Source organism: Herpailurus yagouaroundi, unplaced genomic scaffold, assembly GCF_014898765.1.
Source record: "Herpailurus yagouaroundi ecotype Mexico unplaced genomic scaffold, PumYag 29, whole genome shotgun sequence".
In the NCBI taxonomy this organism is placed as follows: Eukaryota; Metazoa; Chordata; class Mammalia; order Carnivora; family Felidae; genus Herpailurus; species Herpailurus yagouaroundi.
The window spans coordinates 117,263,600-117,279,253 of record NW_024412377.1 but is presented as its reverse complement, the minus strand read 5'-3'; the positions used below and the strand labels follow the sequence as shown (position 1 = coordinate 117,279,253).

At 40.1% G+C, this 15,654-nt stretch overlaps 1 protein-coding gene across 4 annotated transcripts in view; it reads right to left on the bottom strand.

Moving 5' to 3' along the window:
• Positions 1–15,654, bottom strand: part of JAKMIP2 (janus kinase and microtubule interacting protein 2) — a 181,474-nt gene that overhangs the window by 22,588 nt on the left and 143,232 nt on the right. For all 4 annotated transcript variants that reach the window (XM_040453461.1, XM_040453446.1, XM_040453437.1 and 1 more), the window contains 6 exons: positions 15,079–15,177; positions 13,539–13,637; positions 11,460–11,513; positions 10,553–10,618; positions 5,328–5,396; positions 1,965–2,042 (listed from right to left, as the gene is read on the bottom strand). In XM_040453461.1, coding sequence (XP_040309395.1) covers positions 1,965–2,042; positions 5,328–5,396; positions 10,553–10,618; positions 11,460–11,513; positions 13,539–13,637; positions 15,079–15,177 — 465 coding nt within the window. The remainder of the gene's footprint in view (positions 1–1,964; positions 2,043–5,327; positions 5,397–10,552; positions 10,619–11,459; positions 11,514–13,538; positions 13,638–15,078; positions 15,178–15,654) is intronic.

The window sequence follows — 15,654 nt, the reverse complement described above, 5'->3', positions numbered from 1 at the left end:
ACAGAATTAGAAAAGTCTAACTTTGGAACTTAGCATTTCTGGTGGTATGTGAATGGAGACACTTGCGTGTGGGGGAGAGGGGAGTTATGTATTACTGGAATCTTACGGGATCATAGCACTAAAATCAATCTCAAAGCTTATCCAGCCACACTACCATTTTGATAATCCCCTTTGTAAGACTCCGTGAGTCATCGAGCTAACAATACCTGAACTTCTCTGATGATGGGGCATCTGTTCTTTTTCTTGGGATCCTGTCCATTTCACACACCTTTCATTTTTAGTAAGTCCTTACTTTGTTATAAAAATTGTATATTCTTCTATTCTCAAATGTAGTTGAGAACATATTTGTGCTCTCTTCCATCTGACAGCCCTTCAGATATGTAGACATCTATCATGGTGGCTGTACGTTTAGAAATAAGCACTGAAAAGTGGTCTAAGTTGGAATACTAAGTTGGGGATCTATTTCGCACACAAAATGCCTCCTCTCTTCCACATGACACACATACGAACTTGAAGATGGCTTTACAGTCTCCCTATCTTAAAATACAAATTAGGAGACATGATCTGAAAATGGCCTGGAGTCTTTGGAATTGGTTTGTTTTTTAATATTCTGACATTTAAAGTTGCTTTAGCTATAATATGCCTCCTTGAGTCTTCTCTGTTTTGGATGAAGAATCCTTATATCCTTATATTCCAGTTTTGTTTTGTTTTGTTTTTTAAACATGCTTCAGTTATAGTCACCAAAATCTACAATCTTACCTCCTGTGACTTTGACAGAGGTGAATGGTCATGCCTTGGTACAGAGTATTTTCCTAGCTCTTGTTTCCAAGTTCTTAGCTCTTGTACTCGACTGAACAGATCTCATCTTTTTAACATGACATGTGTCTGAATGAGTACTTGCTCATGGGACACATAAGCACCTGAACCTGACCATGTGTAGGTAAAGAAGGCAAGGATAAAAGGGTAGGAAGGGAGGGGAGAAAGTGCTTCCTTCTTTATTCTCTGATGACCAACTCTCATTTCTCTCCTTTCCCCATCGAGCAGTGCTCAGAATCTCTTACTCATTTTGGAGAAGAATACTAATTCATCTCTGTTACAAGCAGGGGCTAAGTGCTTCATTCTTCTCCCCAAAGTGACTCAGGCTGCTTCCAGGAAAGCATTATAAAAACCTCTACCAGCAACTCCTTGAAATGTTCCCCTTTTAAGTTTGGTCTTTTTCTCTTGAGTCATTACTGTGAATTAATGGTTGGGGGGGGGGGGCAGTATATGGAGAGAAGAAATGCAAGCTGTTGTCCCGTATTAGGAATTATGTGTTATGAATCTGTCATGGGGAATGAATCAAATGGGGTCCTCAGTCCACACAGCCTTCTGTGGGGGAGAAAAGGCACAACCCATCTCCCGAACAGCCTCACTTACTGTGGCTGGATTACGGTAGAGAAGGCCACAGGGTCTGGAGTCAGAACTGAGCACTACGTGCTTGCTCTCTCGGGCAGAGTTCTTTCACTCTCCAAGCCTTCATTTCCTCATATGTAATACAGGAATGATCATATTACCTGCACCCCAGAGGGTTGTTGTGAGAAATATGTGAAGGAAAAATATACACAGCAGACATTAAATGCTCTACTCTTTTCTCACTACGTGAGGCTCCCAAACAGTTAGATTTAATAAAATTTCTCTTTCATCTACAGTACCATCCAACCTGTCTCTCATTAAAGTATTCTGTAACAGACACTTAATTTTTTTATATGAAGCATAATTAAGTATGCACTACATATTATAAGAGTGATATAACGGGAAATAGGTAGGGATGTATTTATTCTACAACCAGAACTGGAAACCACTGAATAAATGAGCTTGCATATTGTGGTCTATTCAAGTACATGGCGGGACAAGTGAACCATGATGCTTCACTCCACAGCACAGGACTTTGAACTCTGGGTGTCCTGAGTGCTTGCTGTACCTACCATATATGCTTGGTCGAGAGCTTGTTTTCTGTAATCTAGTTCTTCCTCCAAATAGCCTTTTATTTTGCAGAATTGTTCCTATAAAAAGGATGAAGAGAAAAGACAAAGCGATATGAGCTTACATGATAAAAGATGAAGAGAATGATAAAGAGAAAAGAACTTAGTTTACTAGAAAGCGGTATATAAATGGTATTGATGAATGTTTCCTCTAACTCCCCAACAAGACCAGTCACTAGCATTTATAGGGTCATAGATTCTGTTAGGAAAATAGTTCAACTTTCATAGTCTCACACAGAGAATGTGAAAATCAATGGAAAGAAGTATACAAGATATCATGAACAATCCACCACATGGAATGCTTTCAAGGATTTTTATGCCAGTCCAAGAGCGCGTGGTTAAGGACAGGGTTACTAATAACTATATCTGTGCAAATATATTGTGAGAGTCTATTTTTGTAAGAATGTTTTGAAATGTAATATGCACAGTTGCATAATAAAAAGTGATTCAAAATTATCTTGCACAATTAGCAAACAAAAGATGGATAATGATGTGGGTGGATGGCAGCTATTCCACCCACAATGTCACTTCATGAATGGGCTTCTGCTTCTGCCACAAAACCAGTACGAGCTGGGACCGAAATCTGAAGTTCCCTTGCTTGTCCCCAGCGTCTGCATGCCTGGTCTCACATCGCAAGCATCTTTCCAACAGCATTTAAAAACATAACTTTGTGGGGCACTTGGGTGGCTCAGTCGGTTCAGGGTCCAACTTCGGGATCAAGGTTCATGAGCTCAAGCCCTGCATCAGGCTCTGTGCTGATAGCCTGGAGCCTGTTTTGGCTTCTGTGTCTCCCTTTCTCTCTCTGCTCCTCCCCTACCTGCGCTCTATAGTCTCTCAAAAATAAATAAACATTAAAAGTATATATATATCTCATGGGGCACCTGGGTGGCTCAGTCGGTTGAGCATCCAACTTCTGCTCAGATCAAGACCTCGTTTGTGAGTTCGACCCCCGCATCAGGCTCACTGCTGTCAGCCTGTCAGCATGGAGCCCGTTTTGGATCCTCTGTCTCCTCTCTCTGCCCCCTTCCCACTGAGGCTGTCTCTCTATTTTTTCTGTATTTGACTCCTCCGTTGGTTTCATAGCTAAAACTTTTAACTGTACTGTCCATTTTATATCTCTCAAGGCTACCAATACTGTAGTACAATATTAATGAAAAATAAGAAAAACATTTAATATTGGTGTTTTGTCACAGAATTCATTTTGCTCCATATTTCAATGAAATCATAAAATCATCTGACAGAGCAAACTTCATCACTTTGAAAGCTCTGCACACTTTTTACCTCCTTTGAATGTCATAGCAGCTCCATACAATACTCCAGGCTGATATTTTACCCCCACTTTACAAGTAGTGACAGTGAGGCTTTTTTTTTTTTAAGTTTATTTATTTTGAGAGAGACAGAGACAGTATGAGTGGGGGGAAGGACGGAGAAAGGGGGAGAATCCCAAGTAGGTTCAGCTGACCGTGTGGTCAGCACAGAGCCCAATGCGGGGCTCAAATTCACAAAATCGTGAGATCATGACCCAAGCCGAAATCAAGAGTCAGACGCTTAACCAACCGAGCCACCCAGGCACCCTGCAAGTTATTCTTGTTATAGGATTCCCTGACCTGATAGGAATCACTACCTGTTTTTCAGTAGTAATAATAATAATGACAGTACAGTTATAAAATCCTATGTATTCCTGTAAGTTATAATGAACAATTCCTGTGCTTAGGGATTTAAAGAAATATTTAATTACGGTAAAACACACAAAATTACTCTTAACCATTTTTAAGTGTACAATTCAGTAGGGTTAAGTATATTTACACAGTTAAGCAGCCAATCTCCAGAATGCTTTTCATTTTGCAAAACTGAAACCGTATCCATTAAATGACAACTCATTTTCTCTTAGTTTTCACTCCTAACGGCCATTGTTCCTACTTTCTATTAGTCTGACTACTCTAGATACTTACGTAAGTGGAATCATACATTATTTGTCTTTTTGCGATTGGCTTAGTTCACTTTGCATAATATCCTCAAGGTTCATCCACGTTATATCATATATTAGAATTTCCTTCCTTTCTAAAAGTTTTTTTTAATGTTTATTTTTGAGAGAGAGAGAGAGTAGAGAGAGAGAGAGAGAGAGTGAGAGACAGCGCAAGTAGGGGAGGGGCAGAGAGAGAGGGAGACACAGAAGCTGAAGCAGCTCCAGGCTCTGAACTGTCAGCACAGACTCTGACGCGGGGCTCAAACCCTCAGACCACGAGATCATGACCTGAGCCGAAGTCGGGTGCTCAACCGACTGAGCCACCCAGGCGCCCCAAATTTCCTTCCTTTCTAAAGCTTTAATAATATTCATTGTATGTTCAGACCACATTTTGCTATCCATTCATCCAGTGATAGACTCTTAGGTTACTTCCACATTTAAGCTACGGTGAATAATGCTGCTATGAGCATGGGTGTACAAACATTTCTTTGAAAACCTACCTTCAATTATCTTGGGCATATTCCCAAAAGTGGTATTGCTGGATTATACGATAATTCTATTTTGAATATTTTCAGCAACCACACCATACTATTTTCATTAGCAGCTACACATCATTTTATGTTCCTAACAACAACGCAAAGGTTCCAATTTCTCCATGTTCCCACCAACACTTGTTATTTTCTGTTTTGTTTTGTTTTGTTTTGTTTTTGATAGTGGTCATCTTAATGGGCACAAAGTGGCTTGGAGATTTTTAAAATCATAGTTACACTCATCATTTCTGTAATTTTTACTCTGACTATACATGGTGGAAAAATTATTTAGCCTAAGAAAGAAACCACCTAGTTGAATTTTATTCAGCATTAGTTTTAGAAATATTGTAAAAATACAACATATTTTTGAAGAATATAACTTGAAATTGTGGGATACTTTCAAGAATTTCATTCCCCAGTCTGCACACCAAATAATGCGAAGCTGCAAACTTTCATTGGTGCCAGTGAAACTGGTAGAAAACAGTTGTTTTCCATTTGCCTTGACTATTTTTCTTCATTTAAAAAAAATTTTTTTTTGAGAGAGAGGGTGCAAGTGATTGAGGGGCAGAGAGAGAGAGAATCCCATGAGGGGCCGAGAGAGAAAGAACTGGGGCTCACCTGAGGTGGGGCTCATGCTCACGTGAAGCAGGACACGAGCTCACCCTAAATGGGGCGTGTGCTCACCTGATGCGGGGTTCCAACTTACAAAGTGTGAGATCATGACCTGAACTAAAGTCCGGTGCTTAAGCACTGAGCCACCCAGGTGCCCTATTTTTTGTCATTTTTATGATGCCTCATCTTTGGACTCACCATGTCACTTTCCAATTCCATCATTTTCTGGTGCAGGGCAGCCTCCGCTCCTTCGATTTGCTGGATCCACTAAGGAGTAAACAAGGAGTAAACAAAAATGTCTGACATCACTGCTTGACATGGTGTATATGGTGCAGTCTACTAAGTTGCTTTGTGTCTTCCTCTTTTTTCTCAGAGAACTGAAGTGGAAACTCGGTGTGTTTTATCTCTTAGTTCAGGAAATAGAGTTATTCATTCATTCATTCATTCACTCACTCAACAAACGCATTCACTGATGTCGACCATGTGTCAGGCACTGCACTAGGTACAAGGGCTTCTATGGTGAGTAAGACCAACATGTTTTTTGTGCTCATTAGAAAACATCATAGGAGGCTTTCTTGGAAAAGACAACTGCGCTAGAGTCTGACGATTTTGAGTCAAAGATGATTAGGCAAAAATGACGGGCAAGTTCCAAGCAGAAGAGATATCCAATTCTTCGTGGTTGGGGGAAACATAATGAAAGTAAGAAGGCCAGGTGAGACTGGAGAAATGGCCATTTTTCAGTGTATGAAACGGACTACAGCTAAGTGTTGAAGAATCATTTTTGTTAAGTGGAGGCATTTTAAATCACATTAAAAAACTTACCTTTCCTAACACTTAGAATATATCATCCTGTTATATGGCACTGATATTAACATTGACCAACACCCTGAGTAAAATCAGATTTTGAATAAGATTTTGAATAATAAGATTGAATAATAAGATTTTGAGTAATAAGCTTACCACATATATTGCTTAATAGAACATATTATAACATGTCTCTCCCAAGTTAAACATCGGCTTATCCTGTAGGGAGGCAACTGGGCGTAATAATTGTGGGGGTTCTACAGGCAGACTACCCTGGGTCTAATCCCAATCCAGGATTTTCATGGCTGTGTGGCCTTGAAAGGTTATCTGATTTCTCTAAGCTTTAACTTTCTTTTCTGTGAAATAGGGTTAATAATTTGAAGAATTACAGGATGTAATTAATGGAAGACACTATGCACAATGTACTGCATGTACTGGGTACACAATAATTCTAGTTCTTGGTTAACATTCATCCATTCATTTTAGAGAGAGATGAAAGCATGTGAGCAGGGAGAAAGGGCAGAAGGAGAAAGAGAATCTTTTTTTTTAAATATAAATTTTTTTTTAACATTTATTCATTTTTGAGAGATAGAGACCGAGCATTGAGCAGGGGATGGGCAGAGAGAGAGAGGGGGGGACACAGAATCCACAGCAGGCTCCAGGCTCCGAGCTTTCAGCACAGAGCCTGACATGGGGCTTGAACTTGTGAACGGTGAGATCGTGACCTGAGCCGAAGTCGGACGCTCAACCGACTGAGCCACCCAGATGCCCCAAGGAGAAAGAGAATCTTAAGCAGTCTGTATCCTCAGTGCAGAGCCCGATTCGTGGCGTGATCCCACCACTTTGGGATCATGACTTGAGCTGATATTGAGTCATATGCCCAAATGACTGAGCCACCCAGGCACCCCAACATTTATTTTTATACATCTACACTGTTAGGAATTTGCCTCCATACTAGTGATTTCATTTCAGTTTATCTGTGATAAATTATGTGGTGCACTGAGCATTTTTTAAAAATATTTATTTTTGAGAAAGAGAAACAGCATGAGCAGGGGAGGGACAGAGAGAGAGGGAGACACAGAATCCAAAGCAGGCTCCAGGAAAGAGCCTGATGCATGGCTTGAACTCACAAACCACGAGATCATGACCTGAGCCAAAGTCGGATGCTTAACCAACTGAGCCACCCAGGTGCCCCGTGCATTTTTTCTACATACTAAAGCCTGACATTCACAAGGCGATACCATGTCCAACAGCCTCTTAGCTATAAGAAATGTGGGGAAAGAATAAATGCACAGGGAGACTGAGGACCTACTCTCTCAGTTCTTGTACATACACGTGGCCTCCCCTTGAAACAGATTTCCATCCGAAATCATGGGTAGTCTCTGCAAGTGCAGACCATCAAGCTTTATTAAAATGCTGCCTTTTACTTACTGCCCATTTATCATTGAGAAACTGTATTTTTAAGTATAGTAAATTAAAGCAGTTCAGTCATGGGCTTCAGATACAGACTTGTGTGTTGACTTGTAGCCCTTCTGACTTGTGAAGCTTGACACAAGTTACTGAATAGCCCACACCTCAGTTTCCTCATGTGTAGAATGAAAACAGTGGATAAATTTAGGATGGTTGGGAGAACAATGACATTTGTGCAGTACCTGGCCCATAACATGTTCTCACTTAAGGTTACTGCTCTTACTCTTATTAACACAAAGTCACAATAGGATTTCTTGTTGGAAATTTGTCTATGTTCAATCTCTGGTTATCAATTATACTCCTAGACAGCAGAATGCTATCCAAGGTTGTGGTATTCAAAAGTTCAAGGCTGACATTTAGAATTACTTGGAGATAAACATGTTCAACTGTAAATCCCAAAGGTAGGAGGCAACACTAACTTGTGAACTGCACAGACTATGAGCACTCTAAGGACAGGTTTGCATCTTGTGCATTTGGTTCTTCACTTATCCCTTCAGTGCTAAGCACACTGTCATCACTCTAAATGTTCAACCGAACCCCTCATACCGGTCTTGCAAAGGAGGTAAGTGGAGGCGTGAACTAATTCGCTGAAGGGCTAATAGATCAGCTCCTACAGGCTCTGTAAAGGGCACTTCCTGCTTTCAATAGAATGCTTGAGGGGAATTGTGGTGCAGTGGAGAAGAAGATCATGGACTCCGGGAACAGACTGCTTGAGTGTGAATCCTGTCCCCATCATTTTCTAGTCGTGTGACTAGGGCAGTTACCTGCCTTCTCTGTGCTTCAGATTCCTCATCTATAACAGTAGTATCAAGAGAAGTGCCAGGTACAAACAAAGCACTATGCAAGTGTTAATTATGGTTAAGTTCAAGTTGCATCGCATGCACACAGGGCAGGGAATGGAAGAAAATTTCCATCAATCTAAGTAAATGTGAGACACACAGACCCACTTTTCCTTTACTTTTTCCTATTCCTACTTTCTTTTTTTTATGTTTATTTTTGAGAGAGAAAGAGATCGCGCGCGCTCGCGTGCGCTCGCGTGCGCGCACATGAGTGGGGGAGGGGCAGAGAGAGGGAGACACAGAATCCGAAGCAGGCTCCAGGGTCTGAGCTGTCAGCACAGAGCCCGACGTGGAGCTCAAACTTATGGACCTCGAGATCCTGACCTGAGCCGAAGTTGGATGCTTAACCAACTGAGCCACCCAGGCGCCCCAGCCTATTCCTATTTTCTTTTCCATTTCCCTAATCTGTCCTTCACATCCTAGTCCTTGCCTTTTACAGAAATTGGCCCAAGTTTTCTTTTTTTTTTTTTAATTTTTTTTCAACGTTTATCTATTTTTGGGACAGAGAGAGACAGAGCATGAACAGGGGAGGGGCAGAGAGAGGGAGACATAGAATCGGAAACAGGCTCCAGGCTCTGAGCCATCAGCCCAGAACCTGACGCGGCGCTCGAACTCACGGACCGCGAGATCGTGACCTGGCTGAAGCCGGACGCTTAACCGACTGCGCCACCCAGGCGCCCCCCAAGTTTTCTTGATATCCCTAAATTATGGTGACTTTTCTTTCAATAAAGAATTGTAGCCCTCATGAGTCCAATAGAATGCGACACTGGCTATTGCTGCCAAATAAATGTAGCAGATATGGGAGTACAAACTGTATTTTCTTCATCAGCGTGGCATTGTAACACTGTCCTGTGGACATTCACAAAGTCACTTATTCACTCCCTCAGTAAATACTTGCTGATCACCTGTTAGATGTGCTGGATTGTTGTGAAGAACTAGGGAAACAAAGTGGAATAAACAGATACCATAGTTGCCCTCATGGAGTTTAACGTCTAGTGGTAGGTAGTTGTGGGGCACATAACAACAACAAAAAACAAGCAGCCACATTACAGTTGTTAAAAGCCATAGTAGCAGATGCACAGGTCACTGTGGAAATACAGAGAAAAAAATACCTAACAGGGCTTGGGTGAAGAAGAAGGCTACCCATGTATGGGGATGTCTAATGGTTAAGATTGAGCCACACAAAGGGAGAAAAGGAAGAAGAAAGTAACTTCTAGGCAAAGAGAACAGCCTAAGGACCAAGGGATGGAAATACTGATAGGGATGGAGAAAGAGAGAGAGAAACAGAGACAGAGAAGACTGGGACACCAAAAGGATTTGTATATGGCTGGCCCTCAGCTAGGGACCAAAGAAACAAGTGGGATCCGGGAGAAGCAGGCAAGAGCCAGACCTAGGGACCCTCTTGGCAAGTTCTAGATTCTGGACCTTATGTTTGGGACAATGCAAGGTTATTAATGTGTTGTGGACAGGGAAAGTGATGGGTCTGTAATTAAATTGCAAGGGAACTAAGTTTTTTAAAAAGCAAATACCAGGTACTATTTCACATGTATATAATTCCTTTTGTTATCTGATACCTGGTCCATACTAAAATCTCCCCAGGTGTCAGCAAAATGTCTTCCCCCACCCCCTACTTGGTTTCCCTGAATCAGTATCCAAAAAAGGGATTATTTTAATAATTTTTAAGTAATCTTTTATTTTATAGCAGCCCTTCCCTCTTCAAGTATGTGCTGATTCTCAAGGCACGCTGAACACAGCCACTTCTCAGGCTTCTCCGATTGGCTCTTTCCTCCTCTCTTCCTGCCATTTACCAGGTTAAGACACAAGGGGGCCAGAGCACACACTCAGTGTTGCTCAGCTGACAGTACCCAGGTTGGACTTTCTGAATTGTATAGCCATGAACCACCGCCAGGTTACAGAATCATCTGGGAACAACTGCTATATGCACACCCAGGGAAAAGCCCATAAAAAGAGCCAGGCTCTCTAGTTTACCATCTCTCAACAAAAACCTCTATTGGTTTTCCAGCTTGGGAGGGACTGTGTGGATAATATAATCCAGAAAGTTTTCCATTTTGTAAGAAATACATTTTTTTAAGAGACTACAAAGCAAGAATTATCCACCCACCCCAAATCACACTTTTCTTTAGTGTGTTCCCATTCTATTGGGGTTGCATCACCCTGAAAAAAAAAGACATTTATTAGGTATTCAATAACACAAAGTCATGTGCAAAGAGAATGTCCTTCAACCCTACCCTAGTCTTTAGGGGTTAAGCCAGACACTGAGATGATCTGAATGTTAGTATGATGTATTACCTTTTCTGCCAGGGACAGCACAGTGCTGGCCTGAATTATGGCCACTTGTTCTTCATTTCTTAAGTTCTGTCAAAAAGAAAAAGAGAAAGAGAGAGAGAGAGAGAGAGGAAAGAAAATAAGCTGAAGACACAATATTTGCACTATCAGAAAATACTGCCTAACTGCCTATTATAGATACTCTTGCCTATGCATGCATGAAGGTTAACAACTGTTCTATTTCACTTGGTAACAATTCTTAAAAAAATGTTCATTCAAAATGTGTAAAAAGTACATTAAATGTGATTTTTTATATGTCTCAAATGGACTTGATTTTGTTTCACAGTCGTTTGATGTGATTTAATTGATTCTGTTCTCTCCTTTGATAATTTTTCAAGGCAAAAAAAAAAAAATGGTGTGACTCTTTCAACCTGCATATGCATCATTCATCTAGTATCTCAATGAATGGTCCTCCCACTGAATTAATATGTCTTGACCCTGCCTGGAAGGTGTTTTTTAGAAAGAAAAGAGATTATAGTTTCCTGGTCCATTTTTATGGGGCTGCCACCAACCCTAGTATTTAGCAACATTTGCAACTGCATGACTGATTAATTTCACGCCGGATGGCTCTAAGCAACAGTGAGAAGGTAATTAGCTTTAATCACTGCAGATGTGGTCGGCATTCAAACCTGAAACCAGCCAGCGAAGAAAAGGACTTTACCAGTTTCCATTTCTGCCACTACCTTCCAGAGACCCTTAGAACCCCTCAACTAACTTGTTTGATAAACCATGACTGGTTCTCTTCCATGAACCACATCCTTAAGAGAACATGGTATCTCACTTGCTATTATTTTACATGACTGGCAAATATTTCTTGCTTCTCATTGGGCAAATTCGTATCTTTACTGCCCTTAATCAATTCATTACTTACCCCATTATCACCCAAGATATCAAGCTGCTTTATGAGATCAGGGATGTTCACATCCTGCAATACCAAGGAGATACATTCAAGTTAAAGACACAAATGCGGTTTAGCATTCTATCAGTGCCTGACCCTTAAGTCTGGGAAGACATTTTTTTTTTTTTTTAATTTTTTTTTCCCCAACGTTTATTTATTTTTGGGACAGAGAGAGACAGAGCATGAACGGGGGAGGGGCAGAGAGAGAGGGAGACACAGAATCGGAAACAGGCTCCAGGCTCCGAGCCATCAGCCCAGAGCCCGACGCGGGGCTCGAACTCACGGACCGCGAGATCGTGACCTGGCTGAAGTCGGACGCTTAACCGACTGCGCCACCCAGGCGCCCCTGGGAAGACATTTTAAGACCTGTACTTCCTTGGGTTGTTTTCAATCAGGTACATGTGGCTTTGTTTCCACTCTGCTTCTTGCAAGTTGCGTGAACCTGGGAAAACTACTTAATGGCTCATTCTCAAATTCACCAGCTGCAAAATATCTCCTGATCTTGAGGATAAGAGATTCTATATCAAAGAGTTTAATTTATAATAAGGACTTGGAATTCTTTCATTAATTTTTTTTCCTGATAATTGCCATTTTCTTTTCAATTGCAATAAATTTTAGGTATAAAGAAAACTAACAGGTAATAAGTATAATCAACCAATTTCATTTTAATTAATGGAATTCTAACCTGGTTGAGATTTTGACTGCCACATAGAAAAAAATACAGCACATTCCATCTTTTAGCATTAATTTCATGCTGTGAAAAACAGCTCATTTTAACTATATTTCTTGAGACAGTTTGAAGTAGCCGAACTCCATTTGAAAAAATTTCCCTGAATATAAATTACATCCACTGAATTAGCTTGTTTGTGATTTATCTAAGAAAAAGCATCTAAGGAAAAGACAAAGTACTTTTCATTTAATTAGAGCTGAATAAAAAACAAAACAAAACAAAACAAAACAAAAACATGGCTCTGGTTTACAAATTTTTGTGCAGCCCAGGAAGGCCAGAAATTTAAACACCATGAAAGAGGTCCAGGATGGAAAACAAGGAAACACAATTTTACTGCCTAATTTTCCTCCCACTTTTTACTGCGTTGGTACCACTTTCTCCTCTTACTCACATTCAGATAGCGGTATATCCTTTCCTTCCACCAGGAAGGGGGAGGTCTAGCTCAATCTCATAGGTAGAGAGAAAGCACTGAAAGCAGGTATTATCTGGCAGCTTGGGGTGGGAGCAGGAAGGGCCATGCACAAGGTCAAGGAGAGACCAGGAAGAGCGGGAGGCATCCCAGCTTTCCCTCTGGGATAGATATTCACCATGTGATTTCATTACATTGAAGGGATAATATATTTTCCAGGAGATGGAGCCACCTCCATTCAACCTTAATGTTTAAAATGTATTCCGATATCCCTAAAGATAAAATTACATTTTATCTAAATGAACAATGTTACAAATCATAAATCCTTCCAAAAGACAAATCTTCCCTAGATGAAACATATCAAAAGAGAGGGTGGACCAGATGATTTCAAGGTCCCTTCCAGCACCAGATTCCAAGATTATGAATCCCACAGCACTTAGAACAGCACAACAAAGGGACTCGACAAACACTTTTTTATCTGGTATCCTTGAAATGTGTTTCTTGAAGTATGGAATTTATTTAGTATCTCCCCTAGATAATGAAGGTTAATTATCTTAATATCTGAATTTGCATCATTCCTTATGCTATTGTGTTCTAAATAATCATGGTTTATTGTGTTCTCTATTAACCATTCATACCTCTGTCACACATCTTTTTAATAAATAAAAAAAATTATTTTAAATAAGCTCCACATGCAATGTGGGGCCCAGACTCATGACCCCAAAGATCAAGGGTAGCACACTCTGCTGACTGAGTCAGCCAGGCACCCCTAGGTGCAGCTATTTTCAATATCTACATAGTTTGTATCAAAATGACATCCAGTGACTGAAAAACAAGTCATGAACAACCTCCCCTTTTCCAGTGCCCAGTTTTTCCACTTTCTACAAACATAAAAAATTGAGTGTCTGCCTACCTTGACACCTTCTTTCATACAGTAGATCTGTAGAGCACTCACACCATCTGAGAATGGGTGAATTTGTAGATTAAATGGAGGGGATCGTCTCTCTCTTTCCTTGAAATACAGTGAAAAGTATATGGCAATTAAAAAACAAAAAGCAACAACTGATCAAATGCTAAACCAGTTGTCTGTGTTCTCTCTTTATACTGTTTCAGTTTATCAATGTCATTGTGCAAAAAAAAAAAAATTGAACTCAAGATGTTCATGCTTAAATTTAATGGAAAAGAAGAGATAAATCAACTAAGAAGTATGGTAGAAGAATTTATAGTGTCATTCAGTCTTGCGAGTTTTTTGATCAGAGAAATGTAGGAAGTGAAGTTCCAATTTAAACTACATGAATATTTAGAGCTTTCAGGTGTCACAGAGAATGGTCTTTTGACCATGAAGTTTTATGGCAGCTAACAGCCTTTTGCATATTCAATCTACTCAAGCTTTATGATTAAGATATGTGGGCTACCAAAGATGACTTAACACTTCTTCACGGAGGAGCACCAACCACTAACTCTATCCAAATCTAATTTGAAAAAATCTCAAAAAGAAGCTGCTGGCAAAATAACAGAGCTATCAAATGGGAAATTTCTTACCTTTTACATATCAACATACATTCAACCAGACCCTATGCCAGATTCTTTTTTAAAAAAAATATATATTTAAGTAATCTCTATCCCCAGTGTGGGGCTAGAGCTCATGACCTCGAGATCAAGAGTCACACGTTCTTCTGATGGAGCCACCCAGACACCCAAAAGAAGTCAGGTTTTGTGTGTGTGTGTTTCAGATTATTTTTATAAGTAATGTCTATACCCAACATGGGGCTTGAACTCATGCCCTGACATCAAGAGTCATGTGATCTACTGACTGAACCAGAGGCACCCCACTAGGCCAGATTCTGTGTGATAAAATAAAACTCTGATTTTATTGATATGTTTTACTTAAAAAAAAAATAAAAAAGACAGAAACTTGGCCAGGTTAGCCAAGGTATTTCCTTAAACAAGTTACCTTGCTTTTGGGCCTTTTTCATAAGTACGTTATAGATTTAAAAGTTTACTCACAAATTCAAGTGTCTAAAACAAAATATTTTTGTATATACCAGTCTGAAATACTGTTCTTGAGATAACATTTTTATGAGTCAGAATTCAATGAAGGATGGAAATGATTATTGAGAAGCAATGAAATATTGATGAAGTTTGATATCTATTATTTAAATTATTTAAAAATTATTCATTAGTCTTGTTCTTAAAGGCAATAGTGTTGAAAAGTACAGTCTCTGAGCAGACAATTCTGACTTGCATCAGTGTTTCACCACTTATAGTCATAGGTCTTGGGCAAGTTGTTTAACCTCGGTTGCCTCATCTATAAAATCCTGATTATGGTCATTGAGGTCCAAGGAGAGTATGCATCAGAAATGCTTAATTCAGCACCTCCCACACAGAATGTGTTCAGTGCATGTTAACTGTTATGAGTATTTCTATTATCATTATTATCATCATTGCCTTACTTCTAGCTCTAGGTTTCGAAACTCCAGCAGCTCATTCTGGTCTCGGGCATCCTGTAGTTCTTGTTGCAACCGGTGATTTTCTGCCTCCTGTTTTTCTATCTAATAAAGTAAATCCTCAAGTTAGGTGAACATTGCAAACACCGTCTACAGCTTAGCAAAGCAAGCATGGAGAGCACTCGTTTATGTGGTGAATAAATCATCTAGACCATGAAAAAAAAATCCCAATGAGATGTGAGCAAAAGAAGTCTTACACTTTCCTCCTAGTTATCCTTTGGTTGAGTTTTTTGTGTCATGGAGGAAAATGAGACAAGATGACACACATTCACTGACAACGTCTGGGGACCCTGTGAGTAGTGAATCTGCGAGTACTCATTAGGCTCTTGCTGTGGGTCAGGGACAGTGTCCTGAGACTAAATTTAATGGGGTAAATCATGGACACTGACATCTCTTGTTTCTGGAGTTACAAATGGTTGGAGAAATTTTACCTAAATAGCTCTGATCATATACAAAACTTTGAGGGGTTCCAGTTATCCATAAAATAAAGCCAAACTTGTCAATGTGGAATTCAAACACCTA